At 36.4% G+C, this 26,608-nt stretch overlaps 1 protein-coding gene across 2 annotated transcripts in view; it reads right to left on the reverse strand.

Moving 5' to 3' along the window:
* The window catches only part of FOCAD (focadhesin), a 321,941-nt gene that overhangs the window by 104,810 nt on the left and 190,523 nt on the right, over nucleotides 1–26,608 (reverse strand). For both annotated transcript variants that reach the window (XM_028508513.2, XM_036021544.1), the window contains exons 16-20: nucleotides 20,585–20,719; nucleotides 16,839–16,889; nucleotides 16,054–16,137; nucleotides 6,379–6,517; nucleotides 1,847–2,032 (exon numbers count right to left, since the gene is read on the reverse strand). In XM_028508513.2, coding sequence (XP_028364314.1) covers nucleotides 1,847–2,032; nucleotides 6,379–6,517; nucleotides 16,054–16,137; nucleotides 16,839–16,889; nucleotides 20,585–20,719 — 595 coding nt within the window. The remainder of the gene's footprint in view (nucleotides 1–1,846; nucleotides 2,033–6,378; nucleotides 6,518–16,053; nucleotides 16,138–16,838; nucleotides 16,890–20,584; nucleotides 20,720–26,608) is intronic.

Genomic DNA, 26,608 nt, shown 5'->3' on the forward strand with positions numbered 1-26,608 from the left:
TTATTGTGGGTCTATTTAATCTTTTTTGAAAAAAACTTTTTGAAAATAAAATGGTCTGCTCATTTTTGTCATGTATTTTGAAGCTATTTTATTTTGTGTACATTGATTAAAACTGTGATATTTTCTTAATGGAGGAACTTCATTATCTCCATGAAATGTCCCTACATTTCTAGCTTCTTCCTTTTTCGTATGTCCAGAACTTTTTCATTGTATACTGGATAGTAAATAAAAGAACTACAGAAATTTTAGTTGAAATGGTGTTAAACTCCTCTCCTCTGTTAGGCAGATAGAGTGAAGGAATGATCTTCACAATCAAATCAGGGATTGGACTGGGTTAGGCTTATTTATAGTTCTGGTAAATCTCAGTCTATGTCTGGTTCAACCCTGTTCCTAGGATATGCCTCCCCAAGATTTTCAATCAACAGTCTAATCAGACTCCTAAGTATGGAATAGTTATGAGAGATTCTGACCTGTCCTCATAGGTTTTCAGCTTATCTCTTTACCTCTCCATCCCTTAAAGTTCCAAATCTTGGCAAATATCTGGAGGGAGACACAGGCTGCGTATTGGGGGTTCCTTAAGTCTCCTGTGTTGTCACTCAGATACCATATAAATGTCAAGATCTCTGTTGGTTTCTCTGTCTCTTACATCAGACTTTTACTAAGGTCAAGCCTCAGTTTCAGCCTCTAGCTCAGGTCAAAAAAATCAGTAAATGCACCCAGGTACAAAGAGCTACATCTTTAGTATTAATTCACTACTCATGTGCTTTGTTTTCAGACCCATTCTCCTAGCCAGTCTTTGTTCCCTAAGCACAAGACTGAATGAGATTTCACTCTGCATTTCAGAAGAAGCCATCAGCCTAGTTCTTTAACTTTCAGGGCAAAATCAAAATTCAGCAAATATCTTACGAGGAAAATCTCCAATTTGTCTCTTATATTAGTCAGAGTCTTCAGAGAAACAGAATGAAAAAGAGGTAAATATCTGTGAGCTGGAGAAACAGGAAAGCCAGTGGTATAATTCAGTCTGAGTCTAAAAGCCTGAGAACCAGTAGTGACAATGTCCAAGGGCAGAAGATAGACATACTCGTTCATGCAAAGAGAGCAGTTTCACCCTTTCTTTGTTTTTCTGTTCTATTCAGGCACCTAACAGATTGGATGATGCCCAAACGCATTGGTGAGGGTGACCTTCTTTACTCAATCTACATGTTCAAATGCTAACCTCTTCTGAACACACACTCACAGGCATATACAAAAATAATGTTTTAGTAGCTACCTGGGCATCTCTTAGCCCAATCACACTGACATATAAAATTAACCATCACATCACCCTAGTCCAGTGGAACCACTAAAAGGTCCACTGGTTTCTCTGTCCTCTAATTGGCCTCTTCCTGGCCAACCCCCATTCCTAGCCCAAAACCAGAATCACTGATTACCCTCCTCGGGGATGGAAACAGTCCTCAAAGGGTCTCCTATTATGGTCTTTTTGTCTATCTATTCATGTTTGCTTCTACAGTCTCTAATACCTTTAAAACGGGATTTATTTTTCTCATTTATCCCGCTGTGTCTACATGTTAGCAACAGCAGCAATGCCCTGGCATGAAGTACTCCCCTGTACACAAAAATGGAAGTTAAAAGATTATATTAAAAACTTGTAGGGTAGTGGGGAGTGGTGGGGAGAAAATGCAGACAACTGTAATTGAACAACAATAAAGTAATTAATTTAAAAAATGAGATGACACACAACCTAAATATTCCCTAACCAGATATATTTCAAAGTTAAATACATGTGAGATGGAAAGGAAAAAAAAAGCAAAACAACTTGTGGTTGAGTACAATGTAATATGCTCACCTGCAAGGCCAGGTTTCAAACCTGGCTGCTTGTTTGTTTCATACATTTTTAACATAAAATTGGGGATTCCTGCTACTGTCTTTCCTTGGTCTACGCGGGCACCTCCTTTTAATGCCAAGTGATAGACCCCACGGGGCATATTCACCATTTCTTGCTTCATGAGCGACATAAAAAATTCCTCCAAAGCTGAAAGAGATAAAAGGAGATGAAAAGTAGAGTATTACAGTATGCTAGAAGAGAAACATTCATTCTTAACTCTCTCACACACACACACATGTGTGCACACAACAGCAACAATAACAACTTAGCCTATTTCAGGCCAAACTTCACAAAGTAAAAAGAGAACTCTTGATCCTTATCCTCTTTTTAGTGCCCCAAGTCAGACCATGGTGCCCAGTTGCTCAAGCTTAAAAACTTAGTCATCCTTAACTTCTCCCTTTCCCCCACTCCTGATATGTACTCCATTAGCAAGGCCTAGATCAACCTTCAAAAATACATCTTAAATCCATCTCCATTTTCGCTGCTACTTGCCCAGTCATATTTCCTCTCTTCCTCATCCTAATTTAAGTACAAGTTTGTTGTTTTCTACTCCTCATGACCACCCCTACAAACCATCTTGTCTACTCAAAAGCCAGAATTTTACATCATTCCCCTTCCTAACGTCTTCCAAAGGTTTTTCACTGTAGATGGAATAACATCAAAACTTCTGACATTGAGCCTGACTTCCCCTCTTACCTTCTCTCCAACCACCTGCCCTCCTTGCTAGAGATGTTAAAGGCACACTACCACACGGCCTTTTTTCCATTCCTCAGTAACACAAAGTTCATAGCTAACTCAGGGCCATGACACCTGTTATTCCTTTTACATGGAACACACTAGTCCCAGACATCCATGTGACTGGCTGCTTCTTGTTATTTAGGCATTTTCAGATAGGTCTTTTATCTTTCTGTAGCAATATCAATACAATTATTAAAAAACAAAATATTAATTTCTTTGCTGTGGTGCCTCTAATTAATCCCAAAAAGCTTATTACTTGCCATTTTTACATATTATAAGGTAACACAGAAATGTGGGATCAGAAGACAATAGATATCCAAACAAAATACTTGATAAGATTATAGGTTCATATGCAAGTGTCATTTTCCTAAGAACCACTAGAGGTTGCCCAATGCAAAAATCAAAAACATTAAAAGTAAACAAAAAAGGAAACTACTGCATGTGCTTCTTATTACAGGAACAAAAAGGCAAGGATACACCTAGCAAAACTGGAATTTCATTCTGAATAGATAAAAAAGTCTCCTTTAAAGACCATGATGAAATTAAAGACAGTAAGGGCTCATTGGAGCATCTATTGGGTGCCCAGTCTTGTTAATCCCATATAGAAACCCCCTAGATGCAACCAAGCTTCTCCATTCAAAGCCAAGAGAACACTGTGTGGGATGCTTTCCATTTACCCTCTCCAGGACCATCCTCTGCCCTCTCAACTGTGCTCTGTGCCCTGGAAGAATAACCTTTAACAAATGAATCATCAGGCTCCCTTGTCCTCTGGCTTCATTGAAAGGGAAACACTGGCAGGAGGCCAGAAAGTGGAAACACAGTGGGGTCGGACCTGTATTCCCCAATACCCTCCTGCAGGTTTGCTACAGGTAGCCTACATTGCTCTGGAAGGCCCTGGCTCCCCTATTTAAGACACAGATGCTCTCTCTCATTCTCCTAACTGCTACCTCCCCTTACCTCTTCTAGCTAAGGGACATTAACCACCCTGGGAGGATTCACCATGGCTTGTGAATTTTCCTTTAAGTATAAAGAGTCCCTTCATTCAACTACCTTCAGATCAATTACTTCATCTGAATTTGCCTTTCCTGTCAAGACCCTAATCAATATCTAACTGAAAGAGATAAATAATATCCAACTGCAGGCCATATACCCAATACTTGCATTCACATGCCCGCATATGACTGCTTCAAGCCCGCTGAGGATGAGTATAGACTTTTTGGGATATAGCTACAATCACTGTTTGTGAGGACACCGGCGCTATGATGAGAGAAGGTAATTTCATGCTTCCTATAAGGAATCCTATTCTGTCAAAAGCTGATATATGTCAAGAAATAAGTCCACATCTGCAACAGACTAACCTAGGAATGTAAATTTGTCTACTTGTCAAGCTCTTCAGAGAACTAAAGATTCTCATAATAACTCCAGACCTGAGAATAGTTTAAATGAAGATAAGATGCCATGACTGCAACTGATATAAAAACAGCATCTTCCCTAGCCACTAAGCTAGCATGTAGAATTTTTTTCCCCACTCATTGAGTCGTGCCCTACAATTTTCCTTACAGAAGACCAGGTCAGAATTTGAACAAAACTGAAAATTTGTAGGTCACATTGTTAGTTATAAATTTTTAAAACACCTAAATGTCTTTCAACAGATGAGTGGATAAAGAAACAGTAGTACATCCTACAATGGAATACAGCTCAGTAATAAAAAAGAACAAGTCATACAGGCAACTATTGGGGTGGATTCAAAATGTCCTGAGTGAAAAAAAAGTGCTAATTCCAAAAGTTTATATACTATATTTAAAAACCTAGAAAAATCTGAATAGGTCTATAGTTAACAATGTTGTACCAATGTGAAATTCCCAGCTTTAATATTAAACTATGGGTATGTGAGATGTTATCAATCCAGAGCAGCTTAGGTAAAAGTAAACAGAAACTCTCAAAACTATTTTTGTGACTTCTTGTAAGTCTGAAGTTTTTTCAAAATTTAAAAAATGAAATTGATACCAGTAACGCCTATATTTAAAATAATGCAAATTACTGAATTTACTCTGCAGCTGCATTTTTGTTTACTTGAAAGAAAATAAGAGGAGAAAAGGGCCAGGACTCACTCACATCCAATGCATTCTGGTTTCCTGCCTAATGTGTGTTATCCATGGTGGGCCTGTTAAGGTGCACATTCCTGAGACTGGTGCTTTTTCCTGGTTCTCTTCTGAGTAATCCCAGGGAGAGTGAGGCACAGGAAAATGAAGAACTTTGTCCATGGTGACATGGTTTGCTAGACACAGATAGCATCTACACTACCCACCTAACCCTTATTATTGAATTTTCTCAAACAGATACAATTGCTGATCTCAAATCCTCCCCTTCTTGAGGAAAGGGGCTAACAGCCATCAAGGACAAACTATGTAGAGGAGCCGCCTCATGGCCAGCACAGCACTGCACAGACCAGGAGGAGAGAAACAGCAGATGCTGTAGCAACAAGTATCTCCCCTTCTTCTCATACCATATGCCCAGTGGGTAAGGGGTCCATGTAAGAGAAAACATCAACATTTAAAAAGCTCAAGAGGATTTTTAACTCTAAGGCTATTTTAGTATACAAGAAGAACTTTGGTAACTGATGACTTTTTTCTTCAACTCAATATTAACTACAGGAAAGGTCCTCGACTCTGAAACAACCTAAATGTCTTTCAACAGATGAGTGGATAAAGAAACAGTAGTACATCCTACAGTGGAATACAGCTCAGTAATAAAAAAGAACAAGTCATACAGTGAAAAGAAAACCCTGATGTAGCAAGTGGGAAAAACAGAAAAGAGGAACAGGAAACAAGTCTTTGCTGCTTGTTCAGGACATCAGGAAAAAAGAAAAGGTGAAGTCTTTGTCTAAGTTGTACCATTCAATTTTCTCTAATGAAAAGAGGTGGGGATTTGGGACAGGAGCTTTATCTAGAAATAAATAATATGCATATGGCTGAATCTCTTAAGAATCTCCATGTGAGATGAAACCAAGGAAAAATCTTCCAGTGTTACAGTATAGTGAAATTATGATTGTGAAGATATGATGATATTTCTTGGGTTTATTGAACTTAACTTTCAGAAATTAAATTTTTACATCCATGAACATCCAAGCTAGAACTGGGACAGGATAGGTTATGGATGCATGTTCAGCAAAATGCTGGATAATACTGAATTAGAATAATTACACATAATTAGAATAATTTTTAAATGCCATGGCTCTGTGAAATTTATGTTGAAACTAAATGACCATACAATTTGACCTACTTTTTCAAGGCATTAATTTATAGTTCTCCAATATTGGTACCATCTTTGGAATAATTCCAAAGAAAGATTAAATTTATAATTATGAAAGTAGCCAGTAAATCTTGGAAGATTCTAATGATCTTTTCACTTAGTTTATATCATAATAAACCATTATTTGAATCAGTGACCACTGCAAATTTGTTTTACAGAAGAAATTGAGAATTTGAGAGAAATTTTAACTTCTCAGTAAAAATGGTTATTTAGTTTTCCAGTTCAATTTTATTCAAGTCTAACATATTCAGAATATTTTGAACACTGTACTACTTCGAGGAGCCCTATAGAACAGATGGATGCATTTGGCATTTCAGATAGAAAATATGTATGCAAGATTAAAGTGAGCTATTAATATCTATGCATCACAAAAGAACACAATCAGATAGGTAAAAATCACTGAAAACTGCAAGCTTCCCTGCCACTAAATACATAAGCATCACCTGGTAAAACCAAAGGTGAGGTGAGTGACAACAGTTTGAGATAGCAATAGCCAGGAACTGAAAGATCCACATCCTTTTCATCACCCTCATCATCTTCATCTTCATCTAGCTCATCAAGAATAGGGATTTCTGCTCTTATCTGCAATGACAGAGAAGACAACACTATAACATTACGTAAAATCTTTTCTTTGTCCTTTTTATGTCAAGATTTAAAAATTGAGTTAGATATATTGCTCTATAATGTCAAAAGACCATTAAAATTTTTTAAAACTATTCATTTTCAGATTAACTAAATGTTAACCTCAAATCATCTTATTAGATACAATCCCAGATCCATGTAAAGCACTAATGATAATATATAGTAAGAAAATCACTGTAAACCAACAAAAGCAATGACTATTATAGAAAACTAATAAAATCTTATACCATGTGACAGTAAAATGCAAATACTGACACATTGAATATATTGAACTGCTATGGTTTATAATTAAATATTTTCCTTGTCTGAATAGATTTTTTTTAATTTGTTATTCCAGCCATATCTCCATGACAAAATTAAAATCTTCCAGTGAGATGTATAGTAGAGATCAGGAAAGGACCAAGTGCTTTAGTTGACTTTATTTTTGACTTGGCAGTTTGTTGCTCTAGAATATAAAAACACTAAAATCTGTAATTGGTAGCTATACTTTATTGTATGTGATTTGCAATGTGAAGATTTTGTGGTTGCTCTGTGGCTAGTTAGGGTTGTCTGAACCAAAAATAAAAAATGTAAAAAGATTACCACTATTGTAATTTACACAAGATATAACTGTCAAGCAATTAATTAAACTTTTAATACTTACAATGACACACCATCATGATGCCCACATGGAGATAATTAAGCATTAGGGAAGGAAATCCAAATATATAAAAGTAGTTGCTATAACCATAAAGTGCCAGAACCCAGTCATTACCATTAGCCTGTCTCCTGGAGTTATTTTTAGAAATAATTAACAACTCCTGCAGACTGCCTTCTTCATAGGTCCCCAAAGCACTGTTCCATTTAGGAACTGCACTAAGTCAGGGTTCTTGCATGGGGATTTTAAAAACAAGAGGAAATGCTTCTCATAAGTATCATAATCTCAACTCCAATGAAGCCTTTCAACCGTAACTAGTGTTCTCTTCAACAGTTAAGGAGTGAAAGCAACCTGACTACCTGAGCACTTTCAAAGACACGGTTTAATTCTGATTCAATATTGAGTACCTAATTCTCAGAAAACTGAGCCAGCCATAATTACAGAGATAACAATAATCCATGCTTCACATGGGACATTTGTTGATATTAATGCATATGAGAGAAACCCTGGCATGTCTGCAAACCTCTTGGTTCTGACAAGTTGACGTTTCCAAGTATCTCTGGTCTGCATACCTATTTGGAAGTTACCAGGGTTGATGTCATCAGGAATTATCTTAGAGATTCTAACCAGTCCTAGATGACTAAAAAGTTCCCAATAAAGGAGTTGGTCTGGGTCTATTTGCCTTACTTCCTGACTTTTTACACATCCACAGTACAAATTTTGAAAATAATACGTAAACAGCACACTGGGGAAACAGACAATGCTTACGGCTAGAGGCTACGTCAGGAGTACCAGTTAACACACTAGTCCATCAAAGCACTAGGAAGCTCTGTTATACATCACACTAGAGTGACAGGAGACTTACGGAGGTGAAGGGCAGAGGTAAACACTTAAGCTAATATGAAAACTCAGAGGAATGGTGAGGATGTGGAGAAAATCAGAATCCCCATACACTGCTGGTGTGAATGTAAAATGGTAGAACCCCTTTGGAAACCAGTTTGGCAGTTTCTCAGAATGTTAAACACAGTTATCATATGCCCCAGAAATTCTACTGCTAGGTATGTAAGCAAGAGAAGTGAAAATATATGATCATACAAGAACTTGTACATGAATGTTCACGAATGTTAATGCATTATTCATAATAGCTATTTAAAAATGGAGGCAACTCAAATGCCCATGAACTGATGAAAACAAACAAAATGTGGCATATCTATACTGTAATATTATTGTCATGAAAAAGATATGAAGTGCAGATATGCTACACAGAAATGAACCTTGAAAATACTATGCTGTGAAGAAAGCAGGTCACAAAAGACCCCACACTATATGATTTCATTACAGTAAAGGTTCAGGACAGGCAAATTTAGAGACAGAAAGTAGATTAATGGTTGCTTAGGGCTTGGAAAGGGATAATGGGAATTGACTGATAATAAGGTGTTCTACGATTAGACTGTGGTTGCTCTGTGATTAGTTGCACAATTCCTTGAATAAATGAAAACCACTGAATTGTATGCTTTAAGTGGGTGAACTAAATGGAATGTGAATCATATCTCAATTAATCTGTTTAAATAGAAGGAAGGCCATAGTGGGGAACAGAGAGAGAGGAGGAAGGAAGGAAGGCTATAACGAAGAGGCAAAGAGGAAATGGGAGATGGGAAACGAAGAGAGGGAGGTGTTAGAGGCATAAGAGGAAGAAGAAGGAGTAGTGGAAACCACCATCAGCTTCAGTGGGACTTTAACTGGTGTATGAACTATGCCAAATGATCAAATGCCTCAATTTCCATAATTATTTACTATAAAAGTAATAGAATCATTTTCCCACAGATTTTAGCCTACCCAGACTTTCTGCTCCATCAACCTAAATTAGTTAAATAAGTCACAGCAACCAGGACATCAATATTTCTGAGAGCCACTAAAGGAAGACCTACTAGGTTGGGGACTAAACAAAACTGATCCACTCATCCATCTTAAGCTATCTAATTTCATATTCATATAACTGAATGCCTATATCTGTAGGTAGCTACAGATGTACTGTAATTTAAGTAGAGATGACATAACTCTGCCTACTTATAATGCTATAATGACTCCTTCAATTTTGTTTCTTCAAATGTAAGTTGATTCTCCTGAACAAATTAGCACTTATTGTTAGAACTTGGTTCCATTACATTTCTGTCCTTTTCTGCTCATCTCTGAAAGAGCTATTTATTCCAGCTTCCCGATGTGAGCTCCAGCCTTTTCCCTTGGCTTGTGTACAACTGAAGACGATCAATGTGAGTATAACTAAGGAAAACTGAGACATCGTATGAAAAAATGCCTGTTAACATTATATAATTTGGGCGATTATATTACATTAGCTGCTAAAACACCCAGGAAAACTGCACATATATTTAAAACAAACACACACATGTACACACACTACTATGACTTTCCAATTATAGCTAAACTTTACTGGAGAAACTTTAATGGAGAGCCAAATCTAAAATGATAAATTACTTTTAAAATCTGCTTCCGATTGAATACTGGAAAACTTATATTGGAAAAACAAATGTCTTACTGTGGGTTCTGAGCTAGATAACCTTTCAACTACCTTTCTTTGTGTGTAACCTATAAAAATCAAGGAGTTTGAACATAAACAGAGGGTTTTATTTGGAACACATCAAGTATCTGCATAAATTCCTTTAAAAAAAAGAAACAGCTTCTGATGAATGCAGTGACATTCACTTAAATCAAAGCCTAACAGGTCACACCATCTTAATATGAAGCTGGCATGAATAATGAGTCATTTTATATTATATTCACATCTAAAATTAACTCAAGAAATCAACAACTTATTTTAAGATCTCTATAATAAAAATGTTTAATTTTTAAGTAGCTAAATATTTTTAAATGAACCCAAATCAGAGAGAAGAGCCAATCTTCTACCTAAATGTTTATCCATTACTGATTGTTTTATTAGGAAAATAATTCTGTATAGTTTTTTTTTGTTTGGTTGGCTGTTTTGAGGGAGATTGATTTTTTTTAACAAACTAAGGCAGAGGAGAAGGATAAATAGCTAAAAACAGAAGAAATGCAAACTAAAAGGTAGAAAGCATTCATGTCTATTTTTTAATATTAGAATCAATAATAGGTCCTCAATGAGCCCCCCCAAATTTTTTGACCAACTATAGATTTGCAAGTTTCAAGTAATTAACAACATTTTTACAAGCCAACAAAACACGTGGATTCATTCAACATTTTCAGCTCATAAGATGGCCTGGCCCCTAGTGTATGTCCAAAAAATAATGATTAAAACAACTCAAGTGTTAAGTGTCTATCACCATTAATCTCACAGAACTTCCTAAAAACAAACCAATGACAAGAAAGATGAGTTAATGAATTTTTATCTTTAACTCAAATGGTATCTCATTCAGCTCTATTATTCATTGATATTTTCCATCTTGCCTTAATTCAGGGGTATCCAACCTGCAACCCAACGGCCACACCCATCCCAGATGGCTGTGAATGTGACCCAACACAAAATTGTAAATTTACTTACATTATGAGATTTTTAGTGACTATGTGTCACTGTGTATTAATGTGTGGCCCAAGACAACTCTTCTTCCAGCTTGGCTCAGAGACATCATAAGGTTAGACACTCCTGCCAGATGCAATTCCTTATTCAACCCTCAGTGTTTTCTCTGATGTCTACCACTCCTCTAACACTTTTTGCTCCACCAGCCTACTAGCTTTCAATGAGCTCCATGTTTTTTAAATTAATGCATTAGTCAACAAGAAATCTTTCTTCAGTAAATTTAAAGAAATGTAGTGCTTACAAAAGTAGCTGAACTATAATCCACAAGTGTAGCCATGTTGATAAGAATGCATTATATCTTTTGAAAAAATTTTTACTTCAAATTCATACTGTGCTCATCTAGAAGATTATTTCACAAGTTTCCATAAATAGAAAAGAGAAGGTGGACTTACTTTCACTGGAAAGGTACATGGGTAACCTTCAGTTTTGTGCTTAAATGAAATTGCCCTTAAGGCAGAGTGAGTAGTCTCTGACAGCAAAGAACCTTAGTTTTTATATTATAAAAGTTCCTACCTGGCAGGGACCTCTAAAACAACTGAAAATAAGCTTTTATGGAAAATGAGCCTGTTTCACATCACTGTCATCATCTACAAAACAGAGGTAGGAGGCTGACTTGGTTGTCTCCTTAGCCTTTGAGAACTTTGGGACTTGTCTGTAATATGAATACATTGATGGCTTTCAGGACTTTCATTCCTTAGGTATTCAAATAGCCAAATTGAAAATCATTAATCAATAAAAAGAAGATTGCGTGGTACAGGTTTGGAAACAACAATTCTCCATGAGGAGGCTTATCCTCTAGACTAGAAGATGGGTGTCAGAGGTAGATTCTTTTAAACCACTTATATCTGTTCATCTTAATCCCAGTTGAGAATACACACAATAGTGAGCCACTATTCATACCCCAGGAGGGAGTTAGGGCTGAAGAAAAGATCGAAAAGCATAAATAACAAACCTTAGAGATTTCCTTTACAGCTTGTCACATGCTAGTGGTGAAAACCCAAGCATACATAGAAACACCAACTCTATGTACATCACTATCCTTTAAGTGGGAAGATATAAAGAGCTATTTATGGCTATTAGGGATCAGAAAATAAGGAAAAGTTAGATTAAGCAAGTCCTAATATTTGAATGAGTATAGCTCTTATTTGAGTATAAATGCTAACAACCATAATCAGAAAATGGATATAACCCTAAAGTAGAAAAATAAAATAAACACATCAACATTTAAACAGGTAGAGACGAAGAACTTCCAGTCAAGATGGAGGCATAGGTAGACACACTGCCTCCTCGTACAACCAAAACAAGGACAACAAAAATTTAGAAACAAAAAAAACAATCAGTACTGACAGAAAATTGAACTGTATAGAAGTCTGACAACCAAGGAGTTAAAGAAGGCACATTCATCCAGATTGGTAGGAGGGATGGACCTGGGTATGCAAGCAGTGGCTGGTGAACCCAGCGACAGGGCAGATTGTGGAACAGGGTGCAGTGTGTAAGGCAGCTGGTGGATCAGGAGGTCCCACATTCATACGCAGATAAACCAGGCAAAACTGGGTAGCAGGACTGACCATCCAACTCAGGGTCCTAGAGCGGGGAAATAAAGCCTCAAACCACTGATTGAAAACACCTATGGGGGTTGAGGTGCTGGGAGAAACGCCCAGCCTCACAGGAGATTTCGTTGGAGAGACCCACAGGGTGTTAGAATATAAACAAACCCATCCACATGGGACCAGCACCAAAAGGGCCCAATTTAATTGTGGGTATCAGGGGAAGTGACTGAAATCTGGCAGAGAGCTGAGCAAGTTCCACTGTTCCCTCTTGGACCCCTTCCCCACATACAGGGCCACAAAACAGCCACGTGGGTTGTCACCCCAGTAAATACCTAAGGCTCCGCCCCTCAGTACGTAACAGGCAGGTCAAGACAAAAAAAAAAAAGGCCCAAACGAAGAACAGATCAAAGCTCCACAAAAAATACAACTAAGCGATGAAGAGATAGCCAACCTATCTGATGCACAGTTCAAAACACTGGTAATCAGGATGCTCACAGAATTGCTTAAATTTGGTTGCAAATTAGATGAAAAAATGAAGGCTATGCTAAGTGAAATAAAGGAAAAACTCAAATCAACAGAGTGGATCAGAAGGAACAAAGAAACACCCAATCAGAAAAGAATGAAGAAACAAGAATCCAAACAAATGAGGAGAGGCTTAGGAACCTCCAGGACATCTTTAAACATCCCAACATCTGAATTACAGGGGTACCAGGGGACCCCTATATTATACCCCTATACCCTTGAATTACAGGGGTATAGGGGAAGAGGAAGAACAACAAGTGGAAATGTTATTTGAACAAATAATAAAGGAGAACTTCCCCAATCTGGCAAAGGAAATAGACTTCCAGGAAACCCAGGAAGCTTAGAGAGTCCCACGGAAGTTGGACCCAAGGAGGAACACACCAAGGCACATCATAATTACATTACCCAAGATAAAAATTAAGCAGAGAATCCTAGAATCAGCAAGAGATAAGGAGACAGTAACCTACAAAGGAGTTCCCATCAGACTGTCAGCTGATTTCTCAAAAGAGACCTTACAGGCAAGAAGGGGCTGGAAAGAAGTATTCTAAGTCATGAAAGGCAAGGACCTACATCCAAGATTGCTCTATCCAGCAAAGCTTTCATTTAGAATGGAAGGGCAGATAAAGTGCTTTTCAGATAAGGTCAAGTTAAAGGAGTTCATCATCACCAAGCCCTTATTATATGAAATGTTAAAGGGACTTATCTAAGAAAAAGAAGATGAAAAACATGTAAAGTAAAATGACAGCAAACTCACAATTATCAACAACCACACCTAAAACAAAAACAAAAACAAAAACTAAGCAAACAACCAGAACAGGAACAGAACCACAGAAATGAAGGTCACATGGAAGATTATCAACAGGGCAGTGGGAGGGGGAGAGAGGGGGAAAGGTACAGAGAATAAGTAGCATAGATGGTAGGTAGAGAATAGACAGGGGGAGGGTAAGAATAGTATGGAAAATGTAGAAGCTAAAGAACTTATATGTATGACCCATGGACATGAACTAAAGAGGGGGGGAATGTGCGGGGTGGAGGGGAGTGAAGGGGGGAAATGGGACAACTGTAATAGCATAATGAATAAAACATATTAAATAAAAGAGGTAGAGACGAAACAGTCAAGTGAATGTGAAAGTTGTTCAATAAAAACTATATATTCCAGCTGGAATATTATAAGAATTGCTAAAAAGAAAAGTAATTGTTATATTGTGATGTACATTAGCAATTGCTTATTAAAATAAGATGCAATAGCTAATCTATTGTAGGACTTTGATCATGAAATTTACATATAACTACTTTCCTTTCTCCCTTCATTCCTTCTTCTTTTCCCTCCCCTTCCCTCCTCTTCTCCCTTTCTTTCTCTCATTCCTTCCTTCCTTTTTCCTCCTTCCTTTCTTTTTTTTTTTTGAAACAAATGGACTTTTCTTTAAAGATTTTATTTATTTATTTTTAGAGAGGGAAGGGTGGGAGAAAGCGAGAGAGAGAGAGAAACATCAATGTGTGGTTGCTGGGGGCTGTGGCCTGCAACCCAGGCATGTGCCCTGACTGGGAATTGAACCTGCGATGCTTTGTTTCGCAGCCCACGCTCAATCCACTGAGCTACGCCAGCCAGGGCTCCTCCTTCCTTTCTTTCCCCTTCCCTCTTCTCCTCTTCCTTCCCACCTTCTTTCCTTCTTTTATTCTTCCTTCCTTCCTTCCCCTCCACTTTCTTCTCCCTTTCCTTCCTTCCTTTCTTTTATCTTCCTTCCTTTTCTTCCCTCCTCCCTTTCCCTCCCCTTTCCTCTTCTCTCCTCCCCTCTCTCCCCTCTCTTCCTCCCTTTCCTCCCTTCCTCCCTTCCTTTCTTCCTTCCAGAAGCTATGGGTACTGTGCCCTGACCAGTGGGCCTTGGTTGCAACATCATCCCATAACCAAAGGTTTGCAGGTTCAACACCCCACGTCTGGGCATGTATGGGAGGCAACCAATCAATGTTTCTCTCTTGCATTGACGTTTCTCTCTCTCCCTTCTTCTTTCTCTAAAAAGCAGTGAAAAAAAATGTCCTTAGGTGAGGATTAAAAAAAAATTCTTTTTAAAGAATCTATGGGTATTGCTAGTCACAATAGCACAGTCTAAAGTCCCACATTTTTTAATTTTATGGGTCATAATACACTTTTTGTTAAGGCTTCCTATTTGTGCTAACTGCATAACAAGGCAGTCAATCTATCTTGGGAGTCCTTGATAACATGGGAAACCTGCCTTACTTAGAACTGGTTTCATGAGAGCCTATCCTTCAGTGACTCTTAGGTGGTGGCTCCTATTCAATTCAATAGACGGAAGTTTGCCTGGTTCTTACTGACATCTAATTTCCATAAAAGATCAATCTAGAAGATGAAACAAACCCATTTTAATGTCTGAGGATCCCAAGAAATTCACACTAAAACTTCTTGCCTTTTGGCCTCAAGGACAGATTCTGGGTAATGTTACACATAACTTCTAATACAATGTCTGCCTTACATTCTAAAGGCATTTGTGCATTTGAATTAGTAGTAACACTAAACATGAAATCAGACAACTCCAGACATAACCTGATCATTTTAAATGGTTTTATTAGGTAAATACTAGAAAAGGTTGAATATTTTTAGTGTAGTCTAAATGCTAAGATAATGTTACACTATGTGTTAACTCATAAAAGGCAGTAATACTTTCCTCATTCAGTTCCCTGGTACTCACCTACACATCTTTTAAAGCTAAACTAATAAATAGTAGATTTTTTTCACATGGCCTCTCTATTCTATATTACAAATAAACATCTTTGGCTGCACAGGGGTATAAATCTTAGTTGGTGCAGGCCAGGCTTGGATTTGAAGTCCAAGATGGCACACTAACTGGGCACAGCAGTTCCTATGGTGCCATAGGTCTGGAGTGAGCCACAGGCACAGACATGCAGTCATACACCCTGTCATCTAAAGGAGCCCTCATTTGCACCATAGGTGTCTTCTATCTGCTACAGAGAGATTTAAATTCATTGTGATTCTAAGACCATTACAGATTACACAGATAATGAATATAAATTATTATCTTTCTAGACAACTATCTAGAGTTACCCATACATCCATCAGGTATGAATCTTCTAAGGGGCTAGGGGGGGTGGGAGGGAGATACAAATAAAGTTGTAAAAACAAGCAGTAAAGAGATACCAGTGAGAGAGCAGAAAGGCCTACCTGTTCAGGCAGATGAAGAATGGTGTGCTCTCTGGCGCTGAAGTGTGACAGAGATTTATATGCAGCATTTGCTACAACTGGGTCCTAGACAGTAAAACAAATTTAACAGAAAGCACATTTTAAACATCAACTCTGGAGGAAGCAATTTGGAAATGGTATTCACTTGCCTCATCTGTCCCAACAGAAATAGAGAGAAAACAGAATAGGGTAGAGAAATCAGAAGCACTAACTTTTTATCCAAGCTTAGACAAACATAAAGTAACTTATAATCGTTCAGGCCCCATGAGGTAGTACAGCTTAGTGAAAGATGTATGAGGCTTAAAGTCTGATTGGCCTGGACCTGGATTCTGATGTTCCAGCTACTAACAGGGAAAATTAGCTTTTAGGATTCTAAGCTCTTTCACTCATGAGTGAGGTATAACATCACCCAGGTATAACTTCTCTATGCTCCTTAATTGGAAACAATATCTAAGGAATGGATGGGATTTTTTGCTTGTTTGCCATGCTTGCTTGTGGGAGAGGGACAAAGCAGGAAAAGAGAAGGGCCATGAAACAATGGCAACAGTTCCTCTCCAGACAAATGTCAGCTTCACAAGGTGTTAAGTGAACTTTATGGTCAAAATGTGTTAATGAAAGTAAATTGGGAATAATTTTTAAAGTTGAAACTTATGAATAGTCACAATTCTCTTAAAATCAGGAAGCCACCATATTTTTTATTCCAAGAATCTTATCTGATAGTTCTTCCCAGCTTGGTTTTGTTTTACTTGTACTCCTCATGACAGTACCTTGTTTTGAGTATGGGTCCAGAGGAAGCTGAGGACTTGAACCTTAAAATTCTGAAAAATCAACAAATATCAGAATAAAATTTTAAGACAAAAATGAACAACGTAAAGTAGCAAAGAGTAGAAATTAAATCACTTTAAAATTTTTACCACTAGTAACTGACTTAACCTGTATTTACCCATCATTCATAAAATGAAAATACTCAGAAACAGACTTATAAATACACAGATATTGAAACACAATGGGGTTTTAAGGCTATTAAAATTAGAAACCTAATCCTTCCTTACTGACCTCTCAAATCCCAGTACAAATGTCACAGTCCTCTTTCATGCCACTGTTCCTGACCCTTACCCAGCAGCAATCTCTCCTCTCTAAGCAGTTACATGGCACACTTCAGCATCTGCTGTGCGGTTAACTCCCTGCTACACTGTATACGCCTTTGAGCAGTGCCTGTCATTTTCATTTAAGGGCCTAGACCATAGAACCCAGAACATAAAGAACACACAGCCCAGTTTCTCAAATAACTAATAAATAATTGTACATAAAATTATCTTCCAACTTCTAAATTCTTGCCCATCTAAACTATATAAGGTTCTTGTATACCTCCTTGCCTTTGCATATTCTATTCCCCAAACATCAGTGGGAAGCAACATTTCATTAATTCTTCAAGATCCTAGTCTAATAGCACCAATTAAATTAGGTTTCCTTAGATTCCTCCTAAGAATGCTGCTCACTTCCACTATACTCTCAAAGCCCTGATATTACCCATACTCATCAAATGTTGTAATTATTATTGCTTGTGTCTACCTTCTTTACCAATCTTTGAGCTTTCAGAAGGCAGAGACTGACAGCACAGTATAACAGAAAAACATAGGCTACAGAGCTATAAAGTCCTTGGTTTAGACACCCGCTTTCACTTAGAAACAACAGTGTTGATGAAGTTATTTGTCTGGCATATAGCAGACACCTAGTAAATATTTGTTTAATGAATGAATGAGCCTTGTAAAAAGATTCTTTAGCTATAAAATTAAAAAATACTACCTTCTTATCAGACATTAGATCTAATTGGTATAAAGTTAACTAGAATAGTGCTGGAAATATATAATAGGTACTTTAAAATTTTCTTTTAATTTGAAAATATGTTTTTTGATTTTAGAGAGAGAAGAAGAAAGAGAGGCAAAGTGGTTGGAAGAGGGGGAGCGCACCTGAGAGACAGAGAGAGAGAGAGAGCGGGGGAGGGGGAGAGAAAGAGAGAGAGAAACATGGATGTGAGAGAGAAACATCAGTTGGTTGCCTCCCATTCACATCCCAACTAGGGTTTGAACCTTCAACTTGTGTATGTTCCCTGACTGGGAATCAAACCTCCAGCCTCTAGATGTATGGGATGATGCTCCAACCAACTGAGCCATACCAGCTAGAGCAATATAATTGGTACTTTATAATAGTATCTATTATTATTTATTAGTATCACTAAAGCCTAGTATAGTTTTAATAAATATATTGAGTCAACGAATAAATGTACGAGCATTTTGTAAAGCAATTCAGAAAATACAGTAATGGAAACATGGACTCCATTTTCAACAAGCTTTTAATGGGTAAAATAATATATGTACACATATACTTGCAGTATAAAATGGAAATAAACATTCTTAGAATAGTGTAGATGAAGAAGTTTTGGAGAAGTAGACTCCTGATTGCAGAAAAATTCTCAAAGAATGGGATAAGTTAAATCAATTATTTATATCCTAATACAAATTTTAAAGTTAGAGATGAAAAAGGAAGTGATCCTGGGCAGAAAGAACATGAACAAAGGAAAAGAAACAGAAAAGTTTAGAGACAGATAAGGAAGCCATAAGTGGCTCTCGGTTTTCCTGGAGTGCACAAGGTAGAAAAGAATAAAATTGTAAGACAAAAATGAACAACGTAAAGTAGCAAAGAAAAGAGTGAGGCCAGATTCTAAAAGGTTTGATTGATTAGGAATAAAGAGGATGGGCGTCATTTCAGGGAAACACAAAGCACTGAGGTGACTAGGGATAGCAATGACCAACGAAATGCTTTGGGAACATTACTTTTTTCATCTCTGGCTTACATCCAAACAACCTCTAAGCAGTTAACAGAAAACAAATTATTTAAACATACACAGAGAAGGAGGAACAAGGTGGGGGTGGGTGATGAGGAAAAAGAGGAACAAAGAGAGACAGATGAAGAGATGTTTCCCTCTACATTTCTTCACTTCTGCTTCCATGTGGACTAGGTCTCTGAGGGAATCACCTTTCCTGGGAGGAAACTGATAGATGGAATGAACAACAGAAGAACCTTATTAATATAAGCGTGAAAATAAACCAAAATAAAATGCCAATGTAAAATCTGAAGAAGAATAAACCCACTTCTAATTCAAAGGACAATTTATAGCCATTGGTATGTAAACATAAGAAATGTACATACAAATCACTTCCTAAATTAACCTATAATAAAACCTGAATAACTCAAAAGTATAAGCAATATAAAAGTATGTGAATTCAGTCCTTGAAAACAGAAAATAAATATATACAACTTGCCCTTACTTTGATTTTTAGTGTTAGCTCTGTTTCAGTAGCCTGGCAGACTTTCTGACAACATAAAGGTATGTACCAGTGAATAGTAACCATAAAGAAAGACTGTTGGTAAACTATGTACTCTAGGAGTCCCAACCTGATTTATTTTTAATACGGTAAAACAAATGTTGGGATGTGAGAATAAACTCACAATGTACTTGTTCAATCATGCATTCAACAACTACTTACTGAATACATTATGTGCCAGGCATTGTGCTAGCTGCTGCATACTCAGTAGGACAAATCTGATTTTATTAATGGTTATTTAGAATGATTAGAAGTATTATCCTACAATTCTGTCTTACCAAGTGATCTAAAACATGACAGGGATTATTATTGGACTATAACGGGAGGGTAGTTTATCAGTCTATGAATCAAACTAAAAGTTCACCAAGACTTGCCATGAGAATCAACTGCCGCCCTTCAAAGGAAAAGGAAAAAAGATGAACATGGAAGGGGGTATGGCTGCCAAAGAGGAAGCATAAGTAAATTCACCACTCTCTCTGTTTCACTCAAAGAAGAGTTAATGAAGAAAATGTTAAGCAGGAATGTATTAATCTTATAGTAAAGCATCTTTCACTTAGTGTTTTAATTTATTACAATGACAAACATAAAGTCATTCATAAAACTATTTTCTTCTTCTAGGACGGCTTAACTTATAATCATCCTCATTGCAGAGTACAGACAAAGATGACAGGTGTATACAGAAAATGGGAACATGTAAAAATCAAATCTCTATGGCAAAGCCAGGAACAAAATGACAGTATGTCCACACTAATGAGAGAATCTGTCCTGCTTTTTAAAAAGTCTCTGTACATTTTTTTAGAAATTAAAATACCAACAAAATGATTTTAAAATGTTAGCCTAATGAATTCTATTATTTTAGAAACACTATTTTTAACATACTTTTTCAAATCTTGACTGGACTCTCATAATAAAAATTTGGTATCCTTTATGTAAATAAGTCTTAAAGACACAGAATTGATAACAGTGGGTAGCCTCCTACTCCTAAAAGTCTATAAAGATATCAAAATATTCTCAAAATAAAAAGTGCTAGAGGATTTTTGACAAAGAATTACAAATATTTTTCCAAAAATTATTATAAAACAAGTCTTTCCAATGTAAAAACAATTTATTGAGCTCCAAACACATACCTCATATTCAGCTGTATTGACTGTTAAGGAAGGAACCAGAGAAAACAGCTCACTGAGGGTCTTCAAAATGAGAGGTCTCGTGTCACAGCTCAGCTTTGGAGACAGAGCATTCCAAGTGGAGCGAATACACACAACCTGCAAAGCAAGTAAGAAGCCAATGCATAACAAAATCCCAATTCCTATGAAGCTATTAGTAAGGAGTACTTTTAAAAATATGTTATATTTTTAAATTACGGTTGGCATCCAATGTTATTTTAATTTCATGTATAGAGCATAGTGGTTAGATAATTATGTGACTTAGATGTGATTCCCCAGTAAGTTTAGTACCCACCTGGTACCATACACAGTTATTACAATATTGTTGACTATTCTCTCAGTGCTATACTTTATATCCCCATGACAAGGGCATTATCTTTTATTATAAGAAAATTTGAGAACAGAACATTCATAGAAGTTAAGATATGCTAAAGTATTGCCCTCAAAAGAAATTATTTAAACCAATATAAACTGCTGTTGAAGAAGACCCAGCCTGCCTCATACAATTGCTTTTTTTTAAGTACTTTGGTTAACCAAGAGGAAAAAAAAATTTCTGTCTCTTTTTCTCAGATGCATGCACACACATGAAATTAAATTCCAGACTAGTGACATTCATTGTTGAAGAACCAGTCTCTGAAATGAAGAAGGGTAAGATAATGTTAGGACATTTCTAAAGTCAGGTATCCACAGTTGTTGTAGTTTTTCAGCCTGCTGAAACTACAACACCAATCAAAAAATTGGGTGTGTATATTTACATTTATATTTATATGTATGTGTATATGTATATATGTATATATACATATATACAAATGTAAATTGTATATATACATTTTATATACATGTGTGTCTATATATATAAAACTGAACACTCTTAAATTATCTTATATGCTTTTAAAGAAGGAGAATGCTTATATTATTTAAAATAATAATTTAAGATGGTTTTAAAAGTTATCTCCGATTTTTTAAGAGGCTGTTAAGTGATAAAACAAAAGCCAAAACCCAACAAAAATGTTTAAGCTCAATTTCCTTAAACCAAGTGTTCTTAGATCATTTTAATATCTAACATTATAGATATTCAAATGTCTTCTTAAGTGCAATTCCAATAGACATTTTATTAAAATTTTAAAACTCAGACAGGAACAGTGCAAACACAGATCAATTAGATAGAGTTTAACAAGGATTAATCTTCCTAAAATACTCCAATCTCTTCTCTTAGGGTTGAATTAACACACACAATTCATCTCCATCTACTCACATACATTATTTAGTAATGCTACAGGAGGTAGTCAGTGAACAGATGTCAAAGGTAAGTGAATAATATATACTTAAGGACACATATTAAGGAGATGCTGAAAGGAGAAGACAGGATAAAGTACCTCAGAAAACTTGAATTTAGTGCTGTTGCTCTAATTTCATACTTTCCACGAAACAGTAGAAAAATACTCTTTGACTTGGGATCTACTACAAAGTTAGATTCTAATGAAATTTACTAAGTAAGAGCAGTACTATGTGACAAGCATGAAAGTAGGCACATTTATATAAAGTAGCTCTAATATTACAAATTGCCAGTGTTTGAAATTTAAAATTCCTTAAAAGCTTTCAACATTGAGTGTGTACCCAGAGTAGTTAGTATACCATACTAAGAGAAACAATAAAATATAAAATATAACCTAACCCTTCAAAGAACTCAGCACCTATTGAAAATAAGAGAAGTGTATGTAATTCTAAATTATAAAAAAACAAAAGGTGTATAATTAGATTTTGAACTGCTCAACAGAAAGTATTTTCAAGATGAATCTAGGGAAGGAAGATAACAGTAGGTGAAAGTCATCAGAGAGGGTTTCAAGAGCCAGTTAGTCTTTTTATTTTTTTAAATAATTTTTAAATCCTCACCCAAAGATATGTTTATTGGTTGAGAAAAACATTGATGTGAAAGAGAAATATCTAAGTAAGAGAGAAACATCGATGGCGCCTCCTGTACATGCCCAGATCACAACCTCTGCCTGTGCCCTACCTCACTGAGGATTGACCCGAAAACATTTTGGCACAAAGATGATGCTTCAACCAACTGAATTACCTGGCCAGGGCAAGATGTAGTTAGTCTTGAGATGGGACTTGAAGAAGGGATAAACAGAAATGAGCAAACCACCAGAAAATGGAAAACTTAAGTCAAAACACATAAAAAAGAGCATGTTGCAGGCACAAAAATGCATGAGTACCAGAGGAATGCCTCATGGGTGAGAGATTATCTGGTATACCAAAGCAGTTTGTACCAGACTCAAAAAGAAAAAGCAGCCTCTAGAAATTTCTGAATTGACAAATAAATAAAATTAAAGACAACTTCTGAAAGATCCATCCAGTAGTCTTATAGCCAAAGTCAAAGCAGTCATCTATCTCTCTAATTTCTATCTCTCACTAATCCCTAGCACAAAATACAGCCTCAAAGTTTTCTAAAAATTATATGCTCAATGTAGTAATTGCACATGCCTTCTCTTCACTTTAAATGCCTATCCAATTCCAATCTATGTTGTTTCGAGACCCAGTTCAAATCCCATTTCCACAATTAAGTTTTTTCTTACAATTCAAGCTCTCATTTTATCGCTTTCTTTCCTCCAATTTCTAATTCTTAAAATTCTGTGTCACCCGATTTAGTATTTAATTATATACTGTCTAGTATTGCTCACTCTTTTTGTGAATGTAAATTGTCTCCTCAATTAGATATTAAATTCTTAAAAGATAATGATATCTTACAGTTCTTACTCCCCACTACCTAGCACAGTACTAAAGTATATGAGAGATTATTAGTTCTTAACTACTGATGATACTGAAACTGGAGGAATGGTAAATCTGAAGCAGAGATGAAAAGAATGAAAAGAACTTAGAGAATGAATTGGAAAGTTGGATATTATGAGCCTAGAGACCTGGATAAATAAAATGTAACATTTAAAAAGTAGTGGAAACTGGAAAAAGGGGCATATTTGCAGAAGATAGGGGTCAAAAAGTTCCACTTGAGATATGTTTAATTTGAGTTGATAAAAAGACACCCAGATAGAAATATCCTGCAGGTAAGAGGAAAAATGACTATAACTCAGATGTGAGGTTGATCAACAGCTCTGTCATACGAGTGTTTCTATAAATCAAAATACAAGGAAGTATGGCCTCAGAGACATCCTGATGCACTTTGCAGATCAACAAAAAAAGATCTCTGGCCACCAGTTACAGAAGTATGAAACAGGTCCTGCCCTTTCCATGGGTGGTGTGTAGATGGGGACTAAGCTGCATACTGCAACTATTTTCAAGAGTTTACAATTTTATTTTTGAAAGTCTTCTTCCTAGAACATTCACAGTCTAATGCCTGAAACGGTACTTACATACAGACTGTGAGAAAATATTCTAGAATCCAGCCATAAATGGTGGCCTTATGCATAAACAAGGTATGCCTATAGAGAATATTTGCAAATCCAGGCTTGTCCATACATAAGCAGGAACAGAGAGGCCTCCAGTAAAGAAGGCTGCTTTCTCTGACTTTCCCAACCTGAGCTATTTATTCTTCACTAGATCTTCTGGCCCTGAGAGCTCCTTGGATTGAACTTGGTACCCTCTCACTATGCTCATCTCCTTGATCTACCAGTGTTTAGAACTGTGAGATCTGTCAAATTACATCAGATTAGTCAGGCTCATGATCCTGTCCTTTACTGGCTTGTTCAGCTTTCTTCTATACATTACCCAATAACTTGTTTTCAAAAATACAGATTGACTGCTGGTTCCAACAATGTGATGGGCCACACCTGAAATGATTAATAAAGAATAAAATTCTATCTATACATAGCTGAGCTGAAAAGGAAATAAAGGAAAATGGGGAGATATCACACAGAGTTAGAAACAAAGAGGGAAATACCCGAATTGAGGTGTTGTAAGGAATGTATCGGTTTCCATAACCTAGTAGCTTGAGTTTAAATGTCCACATGGGAAGAAGAGATAGAGCCTTTAGCCTACTAAGGCGGGAGCTGGAACTGAGACTCCCACATAAAACCAGCACCCTTGTAGGGAGTACGTTCAGTGTAATGGTTGAACTAGAAACCAATGAGTTGCAAAATTAATATAAAAAATGTTATAGGATAGAGGCACCTGGACCACAATGAAAGGGTACTCCCAAAACACATAACCCAAATGATTCACACGGAAAAATAAAATCAGCCCCTCTAAATATGAAGCCACAACAAAAGAAAAATTTCAAAACATGAAATGATGCATGAGTCCAACATGATTGAGCATCAGCAAAAATAATCAACAGGATTAAACATCCACTACCTTCAAATAACAGAGCAAGCAGAAAATAATACAAAAGCACCTAAAATAATAAAAGGTGAAAGACAACACATTAAATTCCAAGTAAAAGACTAGGGCATGATGGAAAAGAGAGAAACCTGGAAAAGAACTAAACAGAATCTCTACAAGTAAAAAATACATTCATCCAATGAATAGGAAGTACCTTATATATAGACCAGAAATTAGAATTATAAAACATTTTTTAAAAGTTCAAAATCAGGTAACATTGATTGAGGTGACTTTCTTACATTTACCAAGAGTCCCTAGCAAACTTTAATGTTAGAATGGCCCATGGAGAAATGGTTGATTCCAGGGCTGGGGTGAGGAAACTGTAACTTAATTCTGGAGTACCTTCTGGTGCCAGAGAGTAAGGAAGTGTCCATAAAAGGTTTTGTTGAAAGGGCATAGGAGCCAATCTGAAAGAGTTCCTAATGGCCAAATATATATCCATGAGTCTACACTAGTATAAATAAGTAAATGAGTGAATGAATGAATGAAAGAGAAGGAATGGCTCTTCCTTACAGAAGAATTCTAACTACTAAATGTAGAATCAATGCAGGAAAGAAAAAAAGATCATCATTAGATACCACGGGAATAAGTTGTAGGCAAGATGTGCTGATGGACATTAAAATTATGGGGCAAAAGTCTGAGGACAAACAGGACAATTAGACAGTCTCAAAGTCTCACCAGTGAGACATTTATTAATTACAAAATAAAAAACAGTAACTTTGCTGTGGAAAAACTCAGAATTCATCATCTTAATCAAGTGATTAACATTAACATCACCCATAATAAACTTACCAACATCATGTACCCCTGATATGACACATTGGGAAAGGCACATTATTTCTACAATATTCTAAAATACTACAGAATGCATAACCTTAATCTAATCATGAGAAATCATCCATACACTCAAACCAAAAGTCATTCAACAAAATAACTAACAGGACTTTTCAAAAGCATCTAGTTCATGAAAGAAAGAAAGGGGGAAAAAAAAAAACAAAAAAAACTGGCACAGATTGGAAGAGTTAGGACACATGACAACTAAATGCAATGTGGGATGATGGCACAGTAAAGAGACAATTACAAGAGAAGTAGTGAAATCTGAATCAAGTGCACAATCTAGTCAATAGTATTGTACCAATGTTTATTTTTGATAACTGTGCTATAATGAGGAAAGCAAAATGTTAACATTAAGGAAAACAAAATGAAAATATATATAAGAAGTCAAGAAGTCTCTTTTTAAAAATGACAGCTTTTTGCAATATCAATCACACGCCATACAAATTACACATTGAGAGCACAACTCGGTGGTTTGGGTACACTCACAAAGCTGTTGTGGCCATGATCACGATCAAATTCAGAACATTTTCATCACCCCAATAGGAAGCCTTGGAATCCTTTGTCATTCCCCATTTCTTCCCATAATTCCCAATACTAGGCAATCATAACTCTACTTTCTGTCTGTGCGAATGTTTTTTCTAGACCTTTTCTATAAATAAAATCATACAATATGTGGTCTTTTGTTATTGGCTTTGTTCAATTAACATATTGCTTTTAAGGGTCCTTCATGTCATAGAATATGCCTGTACTTACGCCTTTTTATCCTCTCTTGTTCTGTCTAAAAATCAATTGTATTTTATTTACTTTTTAACA

The sequence above is a fragment of the Phyllostomus discolor genome, chromosome 3 (genome assembly GCF_004126475.2).
Source record: "Phyllostomus discolor isolate MPI-MPIP mPhyDis1 chromosome 3, mPhyDis1.pri.v3, whole genome shotgun sequence".
Classification (NCBI taxonomy): Eukaryota; Metazoa; Chordata; class Mammalia; order Chiroptera; family Phyllostomidae; genus Phyllostomus; species Phyllostomus discolor.